Source organism: Alnus glutinosa, chromosome 4 (genome assembly GCF_958979055.1).
Source record: "Alnus glutinosa chromosome 4, dhAlnGlut1.1, whole genome shotgun sequence".
Taxonomy (NCBI): Eukaryota; Viridiplantae; Streptophyta; class Magnoliopsida; order Fagales; family Betulaceae; genus Alnus; species Alnus glutinosa.
Window position 1 is genome coordinate 9,080,059 of NC_084889.1, and position 14,040 is coordinate 9,094,098.

The 14,040-nt window shown below is 39.2% G+C and overlaps 2 protein-coding genes across 3 annotated transcripts; one reads left to right on the forward strand and one right to left on the reverse strand.

Annotated features, from left to right (window-relative positions):
- Positions 1-1,107: 1,107 nt before the first annotated feature.
- Positions 1,108-4,739, reverse strand: LOC133866592 (pentatricopeptide repeat-containing protein At1g77360, mitochondrial). Of its 2 annotated transcripts, XM_062303163.1 has the most exons (4): positions 4,461-4,739; positions 3,477-3,619; positions 1,530-3,135; positions 1,108-1,366 (listed from the first exon to the last, which is right to left on the reverse strand). In XM_062303163.1, exon 3 carries the CDS (start codon positions 3,093-3,095, stop codon positions 1,653-1,655), a length of 1,443 nt encoding a protein of 480 aa, XP_062159147.1. In that variant the 5' UTR covers positions 3,096-3,135; positions 3,477-3,619; positions 4,461-4,739; the 3' UTR covers positions 1,108-1,366; positions 1,530-1,652. The 2 variants fall into 2 exon arrangements, with proteins under 2 accessions (XP_062159147.1, XP_062159148.1); XM_062303164.1 differs by lacking the exon at positions 3,477-3,619 and having other exon boundaries at positions 1,530-3,127.
- Positions 4,740-7,019: 2,280 nt separating this feature from the next.
- LOC133867092 (nudix hydrolase 1-like) lies at positions 7,020-7,580 on the forward strand. The gene has a single exon (XM_062303775.1). It carries the CDS (start codon positions 7,071-7,073, stop codon positions 7,527-7,529), a length of 459 nt encoding a protein of 152 aa, XP_062159759.1. The 5' UTR covers positions 7,020-7,070; the 3' UTR covers positions 7,530-7,580.
- Positions 7,581-14,040: the final 6,460 nt, after the last annotated feature.

Consider the following 14,040-nt stretch of genomic DNA (forward strand, 5'->3'; position numbering starts at 1 on the left):
TATCCTGTCGTCTTCCTAATTGCCCATGTTATTTTGGGCCTCTACCTTTTTTTTTCACTCCCTCTAACTTGAATTAAATCATTTTACTTCACCGCTCCATTTTACATGACAAAAACATCTTTTCACCAATATCTTTGAATGAATGACTTATTCCTTTTAACAATTGTTTTTTTTTTTTTTTTTTTACTCGAAACAAGAACTACAACAACAAATAGAAGCCAAACAAGAAAACTACATAAACCAAAAATAAAACAGGCCAAAAAAGAACTCCATCCTTTGTAAAAATCCAAAGCAAGTCTTTTTCACACCTTGGAGAGGATCCTGGACGAAGTGAGCGGAAAAGCTGTCAGCAATGCTGGTTTAGTGGCCCTGGCCCATGGAGAAAGGAGTAGTGCAGCTGAAGGTACCCAAAAGTTTCTTAGTTTAAGATCATTTTCTAAAGGAACTAGTGAGACTAAGAGATAACTAAACAAATAGTAAAAGGAATCTTCGCCAAGGATTATAAGACAAATAACTGCAAATACTATATTTAGTGGTCTGAATCTGTTTCGGGAATTTTCTTTGCCTAAAAAGGCTTCACTAGAAGAAAGCTAGAAAAGCAGAATAGAGAACCTTCATATTTACCGGATGGAACCAAAAGGGGAGACGGCACGTGCAACCCACTTGTGCCATGACGGTTGTGGCATGCATGCGCAGGAGTGGGGATTAGCGGAGGGTGGAGGGTGGAGGAGAGGCGCATAGCTGGTGAAGGTGGAGGGATTGCAATAGATCTGGCATCCAAAACCCAAACAAAATAGCAGTAGATGGTTTAGGAGGACTTGAAGGGGTGGAAGACTTGGACGGAGCTTCAACAGGGTTTCAACCGTTGGTGGGTGGGGTTGGAGGGTCTCATTTAAAAATGAAAGGATACGGGAGGCTCAAAAATTGGAGGGAGCCGCTCCATAAAAATTATGCCTTAAACTAGTACAAACATTTATGTGATTTGCTCATTGCTATAAGTTCATATTTCAAAACAAGCAGAGGTTCTAACTTATTAATTTTCGGTTCCTTTGGGTTTCAATTTTCAAAACATCCATATCCACCTAATTAATATCAATTGGCAATGTAGGCAGAAAATATGAAAAATCAATTATACTTGTTTGATCAAATATAATTAATACTTAAAAGACAGATCTACATAATTCATACAAACACTTCCCTTCTGGCTTCTAGTCTGAAAACTTCGAAATCATTTTTACTCTTTCCCACTTCGTTATTTTTCAGAACTTGTTTTTCTTCAAGACGCTTCATCAAATGTATAACTTCCTGATCCTTTCAATTGATTTACGTACTCTGTAATGTCCTCTATGGTGCCGTCAACAATGATCTGCTCGAGGAAGAATGTATTGTCAGTGAGGATGATTTCATTAGTCAAAACATATCCTACTAAAAAAAGGAATGTCAAATCAGGTTTTGAATGGAAAGCATTAAACTAGGCAATCCAATCAAGTGGTTAGAAAATCCAGAGTGATGGAGGGAAGAGCACAGACCTGCAAAAGATGGTATTTTCTCTTATTACTAAGCAGTAACCAGCATCACAACTCCAAATCACTTGCACGCTGGATCAACAATATAAGCAGCTCTAATTTTAATATGTTGCTAGACAAGGCTTCTCAATCACATAAAGGCTCCTTGACCAGAAGGTTCATTTTCTCCTGAAGAAATTTGAGTACATCTTCTCTTCCTTCCTTTATAAGCAATTGTCTTAACCTCCCAAATGTCACACCTGATGGTCGGATTCCCTTTTCTATCATCTCTTCCAATAATACACAAGCCTTGGTAACATTCCCCTTCTTGCACAATCCATTTATAAGAACTGAAAATATATGCATGCTTGGAACAAACTGCTTCAACTTCATGTACTTCCACACTTTAAGAGCCATATCCAGCTCATCCCTTTCACAAAACAGCTTTATCATCACTGTATATGTGTCTGCATCTGGTTCACATACCTTGATCATCCTGCGAAAGATTCTAAATGCATCATCAGTCTCTTTGCGGGAGATCAAACTATTTAGAATAATGTTGCAGGTCCTTGAATTGGGAGTAACACCCTTGCAGTTCATATCATTTAAGACCCTATACACATTCTTTAACTTGTTTACATTACAGAAAGCGCTAATCAATGCATTGTACGATGCCACATCAGGCTTAATTCCATTCCTTTCCATCTCTAAGAACATACCTACAGCATCTTCAATCCGATTTTCTATCCCATACGTATGAACCAAAACACTATAAATGAAAGATGTTGGCTTGCAAGCCCCGGTATCCATCTTTTTAACAATTTCAACGGCTTCATCAACTCTTCCTGCCTTGCAAAGAACGTCAACCATGGTGCCAAAGGTCACTATATCAGGGTCGCAACCCATGTCAACCATTTCCTGGAAAATCTCCCTTGCCTTGGGCAGATTTGGAGCCTTTCCCCACCCCCCAAGCAATATACTGTAAGTCTTTGAGTCGGGAACAAATCGATCTTTCATACTGTCAAAGATCTCCTGAGCCTTCCTCACATTCTTGGACTTGCACAAAGCACTTAGAAGGCCATTGAATGCTGCTAGATTTGGGGGGATATCATATTTCTCCATGACATTAAATGTGTAAACCGCCTCCTCCACCTTCTGAGCCCTGGCATACTTTCTCATTATAATGCAAAATGTCTCAACATTTAGCATGCTCTTGTTCCTCATAGAATTCACAAGATCCCACATGATCTGATACTGCCTTATCTTGGCCAGAGACTGGATCATGGTGTGGTAAGCCCTGACACTGTGCACATAATTTCGTTGTCTCCCAGCCCATTCAAAGAACCGATATGCCAACATACCACCATTCTCAAATCTCTTGAGGACATCCTCAACTATATCTGGAGAAACTCTAATTCCACTTTGGTTAAGTGCAGTATCAAGAGCTAATGCCGGGCAAGACATCATAGTTTCACAAATTCTTTTCATTGGATCTGAAACCTCTCCTGTTAGTTCACTAGAACTGAACATTCTGGTTAGCATCATCCCTTCCAAAAATAGTTTCTTGCGGCAGTTGCAAATTTTAATCATATTGTCAAACTGAACTGAGAATCACAATTCACCTGAGGCACTGAAAATAAAATGAGTGACATTAATATCATGGTTGAATATTCAAAGAAAATTACCTTCACCCTCTCAGGCCGTTTCTTCCTGATTATTTGCACTACAAGGGGCGTGTGGAAATATCTTAACATTAGTTATTACAAATTAACACATTGACATTTGATATCCCAGCGTATTTGTAGAAAAAGGACCAACAACATTAGTTATTACAGATTAATACATTGACATAATGATATTGCAACTTATTTGTGGAACAAGGACCGACATCCCAACACTCAAATACATATAAGAGGTGTTTATCATTGCATAGAGTGGAAAGCTTTCCTACACTGATATCTAAAGCACTACCTGAAGAAAGGCAGAATTAGTCTCTCAAACAGGAGGAATCATTCTAAACCACTTTGTAGAAACAAGAAAACATCCAAGGCGGCAGCATAAAATTCCCCATCAAATGTCATAATGCAAGTTTTGACTAGGCCATCTGGGATGAGCTGCGGGAAAAGACAGAAGTTCAGTATCAATTACCTCAAAGAACAAAGAATAACATCATATTCTTAGGCATGTTGTTATTGTGATTGACTACTCTCTCTCTGTTTTCACAATGTGAAAGGTTACTTCCAAAGCAACAAAAAAACAATTGACTGAATTAATATAAGCTTAACTTCTACTACAATTGAAATCTATGATCAGATCAGTGGATAACCATAGTTTGCTCCTGAATGAGAATTTTTTTTGTTTTTTTAATCCCTACGGAACATATCAATTTACAATGATACAACAGACAGATGGTGTTCATTTAAACTCTGAAGAGGCAACTGCACTCTATCATTATCAAACTGAATAACGAACAAGGTTACTTAGGAAATACGAAAGCTACTTCTTAGCATTATATTCAGGACCTTTAAAAGAGGCAAGCAAGTTATTCTGAAAATTCATAAACCAATCAAGATCCTGAAAAAAGGGGCAACCATGCTTCATTGCGATTTTCATAAAATCAACCGAACAACAAAAACAGAAAGTGTTCAATGGGGCATCAAGGCTAGCCTTTTCATTTCTTGTAAACTTACTTCCCAATGGAATGGGATACAGGGTAATGGCCCAGAATGCGCAATCCCATCGTTTGAATTAGACCTCTATGAAATTGAAGATGTGCTGTTGTTACTGAGACGCATTTCAGTGACAAAGAGAAATTTCATCAAACACCTGGTCTACCACATTCGTACGTGTACAAAATAAAGCCCATACGCCATTATTCCAAGCTGGTAAAGCTTGGGGACAATCTACAAATGACGAAGAATAAGACCAAGTTTAAAAAGAAAGAAGTGGAATTACCAATTAGCTTCGGTGGAGCTCAAAGAAGTGGAGGACTTCCAGTTCCAGAGAGACATTGCGGTCACCAAATAAACGCATCCTTCTCTACAAAAGAAGGAAAATGCTAGACTTACTCCCAAACCCTTACACCCAATTTTTTACAACCTGATGTGGAATTTCCACATCAGATTTTTTTTTCTTCTTCTTCTTCTTTTGTTTTCTTCTTTTTAAAAACAAAACTAACTCTCTCTCTCTCTCTCTCTCTCTCTCTCTCTCTCTCTCGTTCTCTCCGGCCGGCGAAGAAGCTCAGGACGACGCGATTTGGAAGGCCGGTGGGATCGGGATGTGTAAGTGATATAATAGTATAAGGGATATAATTGTAATAGTAAGACTTTAAACTTTTGTTAATTAGATAGTTGGGCTTTTATTAGTTAGTTAGCAGATGTGGGTTGAGAGTATAAAAGCCCAATGTATGAGAAAGAAAGGTTATCGATTGTATGAAGAGTTTGGAACTGTTTTTTGGAGCTAAGGGAAGAGCTCGAATCTCCCTGTAATGGAGTTTTATTGAACTCGAATCGGCCTATCTTTCAATAATTCAATACAATTTCATTTTTTTCTCTACCCATTTCTAATCTTCCATCACAAATATATCTACAAAAATTACCAAAAAGAAACAAAAGCATTACAGGATGACGGGTCGGGATGCTCAGTCGGATCTAGGCGGTTCGGGCTTTGGACGACGTGGTTTTCTGGTCGGATCTGGATTTGGATCGAGACGCTTGGCCGGATCTGGGCAGTTCGGGATCTGGACGGCGTGGTTTTCCAGCCGGATCTCTCAAACCCACGCCGGTGTGCCTAGGTTCCGGCCAGATTTTCCCGACCTCAGTTGCCGCCCATCCATGGCCTTCGGAAGTGGACGCTCAGCGGTGACTGTCTTGGAGGTGGCAGTGCGTGCTAGCGTGTTCCGGGGTGGTGGTGCCGGGTGGTTCAGGGGCACTGATCTTCCTTGTGGGCCCAAAAAATTAAAAAAAAAAAAAAAAAAAAAAAAAAAAAACTGGTGTGGAATGCCACGTCATGGTGTAAAAAATGAGTGTAAGCTTTGGGAAATGTTTGCTCTGTGCACCTGAAATGCACCCCCCATAAGCTTTTGGGTGTGAGTGTAGCGGCCTGTCTAAAGCCCAAGCTTTCCAAATTGCTTGGATCGGAGCTGGAGTTTAGTTTGAAAGAAAGCCCAAATCAAGCCCAAGAAACCCCCGACTAAAGGCTTGATTGATAACATATTTAATTGCCCAGGAAATACAACTGGTTGCCATCGCATGCCCACAAGCTCTTTCCATTTCAAATGAAATTGATGGTATCTATTTCATGGTTCAGATTTAAAGTTTGTGTATCTAACAGTATACATAATTTTTCATTATTTACTTTTTTTAAAAGATGTACTAATATTGACTTTATATACATCATTACATACGTCAACTTTAATTATTGACTATAAAATAGATATTATATATTTTATTTGAAATTGAGATAATCTTATTCCTCATTTTGTAATCAATATTTAATATTGTATTTAGTGTATAAATTACGTAATGCGATAATATGTTAGAATATCATTCAAAAACTTTATATGACAGGACATCATTTATATCATTAGATGCAATAACATTAAATCTTGAAGTAATGCTATTTAGTATATTACTATATAATGGTCATATAACTATAATAATGTAACAGTAAAAATAACTATTTTTTTTCTTACAAGTGATAATTCAAAGATTAATTTTTACCGTCACATCATCAAATTTTAAAAAAGTCATATAAGAGCATTTCTAATAGCCTCATCATTTTAGCTATCCACTACTACTATTCCATTTAAGTAATTTTTTTTTTCTTTTTCTATAATCTTTTTTGAATGTTTATATTTTTCTAATGGTCATATTTTTAAAATTTTGTTTTTTTTTTTTTGTTTTTTTTTTTCTAATGGTGATATTTATGAATTGGAAAATGTACTCTCATATTAAAATTTTAGAACATTTCTATTTGGATACTAAGAAAACATAGGAAAAAGCCACACAACTAACTAAAATGACCCAAAACCTCAAAAACCGTAAGATTAAAAAATATATTCAAGTTTTTCATCAATTTTTTTATCAAGCCATTACTCAACAATCAGAATTACAAGGGAGAGAACCGAAGATAATCGACAGTGTGGTAAAGAATGGGAATAAATAAATAAATAAATAAAAGAAGAAAAATAAAATAAATTTAATGATATTTTAATCATTTGGTGAGTTAGTGAATACTGTTTACTTACAATTTTTTTTTTTTTAATATTATAGTGAGGTTACTAAATTATATTTTTGTGTGTTTTTATTGGATTGTCTCGACAAAATGGTTAAAAAAAAAAAAAAAAAAACTTATTTTGACCATGAGATAACTTGTCCCGCAAGCCACAAGACAAAAAATTTGGTCAATAAGGTCGGTTGGTACCGCGTGAAGAGGATGTATTGATTTTGACTGGGTCAACTGAAATTTCATTACCTACTTAACACGTACAATAAACCTAAGGGGGTCGGGATATCGACCAAATTAAAAGCAAGAGGGTGAGGAGTAGTTGCTCTGGTCGGGGGAATGGAGAAAGGGGCGGCGGGTGCGGAGGCGCCGGTGCCAAGAGTGGCGGTGGTGGTGTTCTTGTTGAAGGGGAAAGCGGTTCTTTTGGGGCGGCGCCGCTCCTCCGACGGTGACTCCACTTTTGCTCCCCCAGGCGGCCACCTCGAGTTCGGGGAGAGCTTTGAGGAATGTGCTGCCAGAGAATCGATGGAAGAAACAGGATTGGACATCGAGAAAGTAGAGTTTTTAACAGTCACAAACAACCTCTTTCTAAAGGATCCAAAACCGTCCCACTACGTAACTGTCTTAATGCGTGCAGTGTTGGCAGATGCTGAGCAAGTGCCCCAAAACCTTGAGCCAGGCAAGTGTGATGGATGGGATTGGTATGACTGGGATAACCTCCCTAAACCGCTGTTTTGGCCATTACAGAAAACGGTGCAGGAGGGCTTTAATCCCTTCCCGATTGGCTCCAATTCATAGGGATATATTACTAATATTACTACTTCTACTTGCTGTTTTCTCTGTGAGAAGACTATTGGGCCTGTTTGGTAACCAACTGCCTTTGAAACCCATTGCCTTTTTCCCATCACCAACAGTGACCGTTGGAGACAAACCTCTGCCACGCTCAGACAAACCAGCTGCTCTTCTTTGAATTTTCCTCCCGTTGAAGCCTTGGTCCTCCCGCCCAGAAAATTCAGCTTCAGCAGAAACCATTTCCTAACGTGCGCCTTTCACCTCGCATGACCCATCCCCTCTTCTCACCTTTTCCCTTTCGTTCTTCTCTCTGTGCAGGCCATCAACGCCATCACGCGATCAACCCCTCTCCAGCTCTTTTCTCTCCTGTCAAGTGATCTCCTCCCTCCATATCCCCTCAGTCACAGGCGGATAAAGGCAAAGCAGGTAGGCTTATCATTTTCGAGCCAAACGCTAACCCAGCCATGCGCCTAAATTCAAACAGCGGTCAGAAATTTCAGAACGGTACGGAACCGAGAGAATCCCCAATCCTTCCTCACCTCTATCCCTTATTACCCCAACCACCAAATTAATTCCCCCTATCAACTTAGGTCGACGGAAATCTACTTACAGATCTCCCCATCACCTCCCCAGAATCTGCACTCTACACGCCCTCTGAACGATAGGTCTCAACCATCTCTTCATCCTAGTCTGACCTCCGTACCACCAAGAGTCCTACATAACTCGAGTCCCTTGCCCTCATTTGCAGCATGGGCAAGCAAAGGATCACGAGCACTACGAACGGCAGTAAGAGGGAGGGGTTACGAAGAAGCTGCCATCCGGGGCGGGCCATCAACGGGACGAAGGGGAAACCGAGTTCTGCAAGACCTACATTCGCAGGTCCAGTCACTAGATCCCGTAGCAAGGTAAGTTCCCCTATTATGTAGGGTTTCTATTTCTGGCACGTTTTAGTGGGTGCTTGTCTTAGAGAATGGATTTTGTAGTTAATATAGATGAATTATACGTTCAGGCTTTTCATCATATCTTAAACTGCTTGTTGTGCCAATTACTGAAACAGGACAATTTCCTCTTGACTATGCTATTTTTAGTTTAATAGTTGAGTAAGAACAATTACAAACACAAACACAAGATCAACTTAGATTTCCCTTTCAAAACCTAAGCATTAATTATTATTATTTTGTGGTCTGGGTCTCGCCCATTTGGAGCATTCTAGCATTCCAAACCTGTTTTCTTTTCACATGGGTTTGAGTCATTTTGGGTTCTCCTAATTAAGGGTAGGTCTGCTCTAATGGGTGTTGTTGAATTTTGATTGTTTGAACGGTTTTTTCTTTCCGGGTGGGATTTGTTTTTGGTGGGTTTTGATTGTTAGTGTTATTTGGTGCATTTTGATGTTCTTGGGTTTGGAGGAATGTGCTAAACCAGCTTTGAGTGGTGGAATGTGATACTTCTGAGAGATGGGAGTTAGCTTAGGGATTTTTCGAGAGATGGGATTAGGTCCTGATGCTATTGGGGTTGGGGCTTGGGACGTTGAAAAATCAAAGGGAAGGAAGAAGAAAGATGGAGAAGCTGAGGGGACAGGATGTTGGATTAAGTTTAGGTTCACTGGGAGCTGCATGTCTTCAAGGTCCAATGTGGATAGCTCTATAAGTGGTTCTAGCACGCAATACGGTATAATTTTATTTGTTTCTAAACAATTGTTTTATGTCTACTTTGTTTCCTTTCTATGTCAGTCTTGTTATCTGGTTTTACGTAGTTAGAGAAATTGGTTGATCTTTGACTAACGCTGTTATGATCATATTAAATGCCTTTTTTGGTGCCTGTAGATTCTGAAGTTATTTGCTTTGACGTGCATATTATGTTATGCACATTTAGGATATTGATACCCATTTGTAGTGTACTTAATTCTTTGCCTACGTGAACCTATAATGTCATGATCATTTTCCATTTGCTGGTCGATGGATACTGAATTTATTAAGTACACAATTACCTTTTTCCGTTAATACTGTTAGTTGATACGATTAATATAGCTAGTAAATAATTGTTAGTATGGTCATATCTTACTAAATTTAGACGGCTTAGGAACTTACAAAAACATGAACTCATGGTGGTCCCCCCCCCCCCCCCCCCCCCCTCTTTTCTTTTTGTCATCTCTGAGAAATGATTAGTTGATGGTTGTTTGTTTGTTGTTTCCTACTTAATCAAGAAGGGCTACGAACTTACAAAGACTCAACCACATGGAGTTGGATAGAACAATAACTGATGATTATCCTAAGCATTAATTATTATTATTATTGTAACACTGATTTTGAATTGTGCACCAGTATATATTTAAGCTTATAGTTTAAAGCCTACACTGTGTCTGTGTACCATATTTTACTCATTTTATCGATATGAGAATTGCATGGTTTCCAATCTTGTTTGGTGCTGCGGTTTTGAGTGACATTTGTTCAATGTTGTTGACAGGAAAATTTATGTGATAAATGATTAAATGGTGTAAAAAGTAGCATTAAAACATGATATGTTAAAGAGTAACATTGTAAATGATTTGTGTACCGTCCTCTGTTGCACATCTGGGGCTGCCTTTTGAGTTCTATGGACTATGATTGTTGTTTTATTGTTTGTACCTAGTTTGGAGTGTGAGGAACTTGCTGCAGTGACGGAAGTTTATAGTTTCTTGTTTAATACCTTTTTGTGTACTTAATCAAGAGGACAGAATGCAGTACTTTTTAAACTTTTCATTTAATTTTTAATTTTAGTAATCTGGTTTAAGTAGCATATAAACTTGTTAATTAAATAGGTAATTTGACCATTTAAAAAAAAGGGTCATCCGATATTCTACACCCATTTGATTTTTCTGCGAATTTGAAGTTTGCTAAAATAGGGCCATCCTATCCTGCTTTAACCTTTACTTTTATAACTTACTGTTATGCACGTAATTTTATTGGGTGGTTCTTACATATAAACTTAGGTTATATGAATGTTATAATAGACACTATCTTGCTTAAGTTTGATGACTATGCTTAGAGTTCAGATTTGTATTGGCCTTAAGTACATGACATTCAGACGGCTTGAAAATTTAATGCTATCATATTTTCAGATGTGTTAGTTCGTAGCATATTATTTAAGCTTATGATTTTCACATATACGAAAAATGTGTTATTTCCACTCATATAGATGAACAATATCGGTACCCCCCCGAAAATCTCCAAGGAAGCACCAGGCTAAGGGTTTGAGTCAGCCCAGGGCCCCACCAGCTGTATGGTCTCGGGAAAATGAGGAACACTTGATCTTCATTCTGCTAGGGCTTGCCCAAAAAGGAGTTAGGCCTTCATTCGGTAGCCACGTGAACAAAATCACGGATGACCTCAACAATCGTATCGACAATTGTTGTTACACCACCCGACAAGTGACTAATAAAATAGGAGGCTTAAAACAATGTCACAAAGATTTCACTATGCTCCTAAGTGGGAAGGTGGGTACAGGCTTTGGTTGGGACTACACGACAAACACGGTCACCAATAGCGATGACAAGTGGGAGCAACTGAAATTTGTAAGTATCAACAAATTTTTTTCATATAAATTTCATATTAAATATTTCATTACAAACTTACGAATTGCTTCATATTTTGTTTGTTTTGAAGGAGTTTGGTGCGGATAAATATTACAAATTCAAGTACAATCCGCCGCGCCTCTTCCCATTGTTGACCTCCATATTTGCGGGATCATATGCCACGGGAGAGTTAGCCCACGCCAGCACACAAGATCCGCCAGACACTGATGACGAACGCGGCGATGACAACCCGTTGCTTGACCTAAATAATCCTTGTGCCGTGATCGACTTGGAAGAGCTTGACATGCCCCGCCCTGGCATGTCAATGCCACCAAACAAGGGTAAGCGCCGTGCAACACCCCTCAATTCCTCCCAGAGCAGCAAGCGTACTAACACGACCACTGAGGAATTGGAAGTTGGGAAAATGTCTAGTGAATGGTCGGAAATGAAGAGAGAATTTGACTTGCTTAATTGCAAGTTACAGACAGCCAAAGGGTCATCCGCTACTAGTAAACCAGATATAATCGCAGAGGCGATGGCGGTCCTGAACGAAGTGGCGGCTGAGCATCCTGTGACGGAGGAAAATTATTGGAGGGCTGCCAATTCCTTCACCGACAGGACAAGGGCAAGGGTATTCATTGGCATGGACCCGATTAAAAGGGTGGGATGGGTCATGCGAGGGATTAATATGAAGGATCTGTGATTTCGCACTTTCGTTATCTAGTTGTTGTGCTAATCCTTTAGATATTTTCAGACTATTGCTTTATGTTCTAGACATTGTCTTTATCTTAATTCCATCGACATTTTAATTAGCACTATTTATATATGTCAGTTGTTTTTTTCTTCTTCATATTTATATATTTGTAGTACTTTTGTTTTGTTGTGTCTGGAAAATATTTGACAGCATATGCTTTATGTTCTAATATTGGATCTGAATATTTCTCAACTATTGTCTAATGAACATCAGAGCTGCCAAAATGGATAATGCTGGACCATCAAGTTTTGAAAATCCAAATTGGGAGGACGAATTGGACGCATGTTCCGATTCTGATGCATCGTGGGGTGATGAGGATGATTCAGATAGAGAATCAATAGCATCATCGCTTGGAAGCAATGATGACGCTTTTATCAACGATCCCGAAACTGTAGAAGTTGAGTTACAGCTTGCGCAAATGTTCATCAGGATAGCTGAGTGGAAGGAACAACTTGAAGAAAGACAAAGGCGTCCTATACCTCAAAGAACGTCTGAGCTAACGGGCCCTATGTGGATTTATTGGGTGTTAACAAATCCCAACCCGAGAACATGCTACGAGCGCTTTAGAATGTGGCCTGATACATATCTTGCGCTTTGTAACACATTAAAGCAGAATGGCTTCTTGCAAAGCAGTCGATATGTGAAGATCACAGAGCAAGTGGCTGTATTTTGCCTCATAATGTCACACAATTGGTCGCAGAGGGACGTGTCTGATCGGCTCCAACGATCGTTGCATACTGTGAGCGTATACTGTAAAAGGACATGCAAAGCCATTTGTAGGCTAGGTAAAACAATCATCCAACCCACGCAGACAATGAAGCCACACCCTGTCGTTGCCCGAAATGGGAACTTCTACCCATGGTTTACGGTGAGCAATGCTTTGTCATTTTTTCCGAAGTCCAGAAAATACAGCTTCGAATTAGTGCTATTAAATATCGCACTATACTAACAAAAAATATATTAATTGCAGGAATGTATAGATGCTATTGATGGCACGCACATTCATGTGAAGGTGCCCAGTGAGGATAACACCACGTACCGAGGTAGAAAACATACAACCACTCAAAACGTCATGTGTGTTGTAGACCTAGATCTGTGCTTCACATTTGTGTACGCTGGTTGGGAGGGGAGTGCGCACGACGCACGAATTTTTACCATGTGTGTGAATGATCTAACACTACGCTTTCCAACCCCTAAAGAAGGTAATAGACGACACAAATATTTCATATGTAACATTTAAGAATCCCCGTTATTGTAGTTTTGGATAATTACAAATTGATATTTGTACGTGATGTGCATGTTCATTCTACTTGGTTGATTCGGGATATAGTTGCTATCGGGGGTTTTTACCGCCGTATCGACGTGAGCGTTATCATTTGGCGACATTTCAAGATGGCCAAGAACTTCCTAGGAATTTGAGGGAGCTATTCAACTATAGGCACTCGTCTCTCCGGACGGTCGTGGAACGAGCTTTTGCGGTGTTAAAGAACCGGTTTCCAATTTTAGATCAAATGCCGCCATACAAGCTACGATACCAACGCCTATTTGTAATTGCGTGTTGCACTTTGCATAACTTTATTAGGAAATACAACGGGATGACAGATCCCCTGTTCCGGAAGGCTTTGCTGAAACTGAACCCCTGGGTTGATGTTGATGATCGGCAGGAATTGGGACTGGCGGAAAACGTTGCACCCGGGGAACGACCGGACCAATCAGATGGTAGTGCTGTTTATATGGGGAAAGTGAGGGATGCAATGGCTTTAAGTATGTGGAGTCACCTTTAAGCCATTATCCATTATTGGGTTGTATTTGTGGGGATGATGTTTCTAAAAATCTCATGCTTTTAGAATTCACTTGTAAGTTTCGAATGAGGAGTATACTCATTTCAGACCATATGTATTTTTCGTATAAAATTCAGTCTATGGCTTCTACTCCCTTTGTCTTCTATAATTCTTGCAATATATTTCATTTTTAGAAGAGTTTACTCTATATATAAATACACGAACTTGGTAATTATGGCATCACCCCGCTATGAAGCAAACCCAAAATGTACAAGGGCATATTCACCAACAATGGTTGAATTTCGAGTAGTATGCGTTAGACAAATTTAATTATTAAATTAAGTGTTAGGAGAGTTTGTAAAAATGTTAATTATAAAATTACAGTTCAGTTCGGCCTTTAAAACGCAATTAACCTCTTTCTCTGCATCTCTT

Excerpts from the sequence above, each read along its gene's own strand:
- LOC133867092 (XM_062303775.1), top strand. The coding sequence starts at position 7,071 with ATGGAGAAAGGGGCGGCGGGTGCGGAGGCGCCGGTGCCAAGAGTGGCG.
- LOC133866592 (XM_062303164.1), bottom strand. The coding sequence starts at position 3,095 with ATGATTAAAATTTGCAACTGCCGCAAGAAACTATTTTTGGAAGGGATG.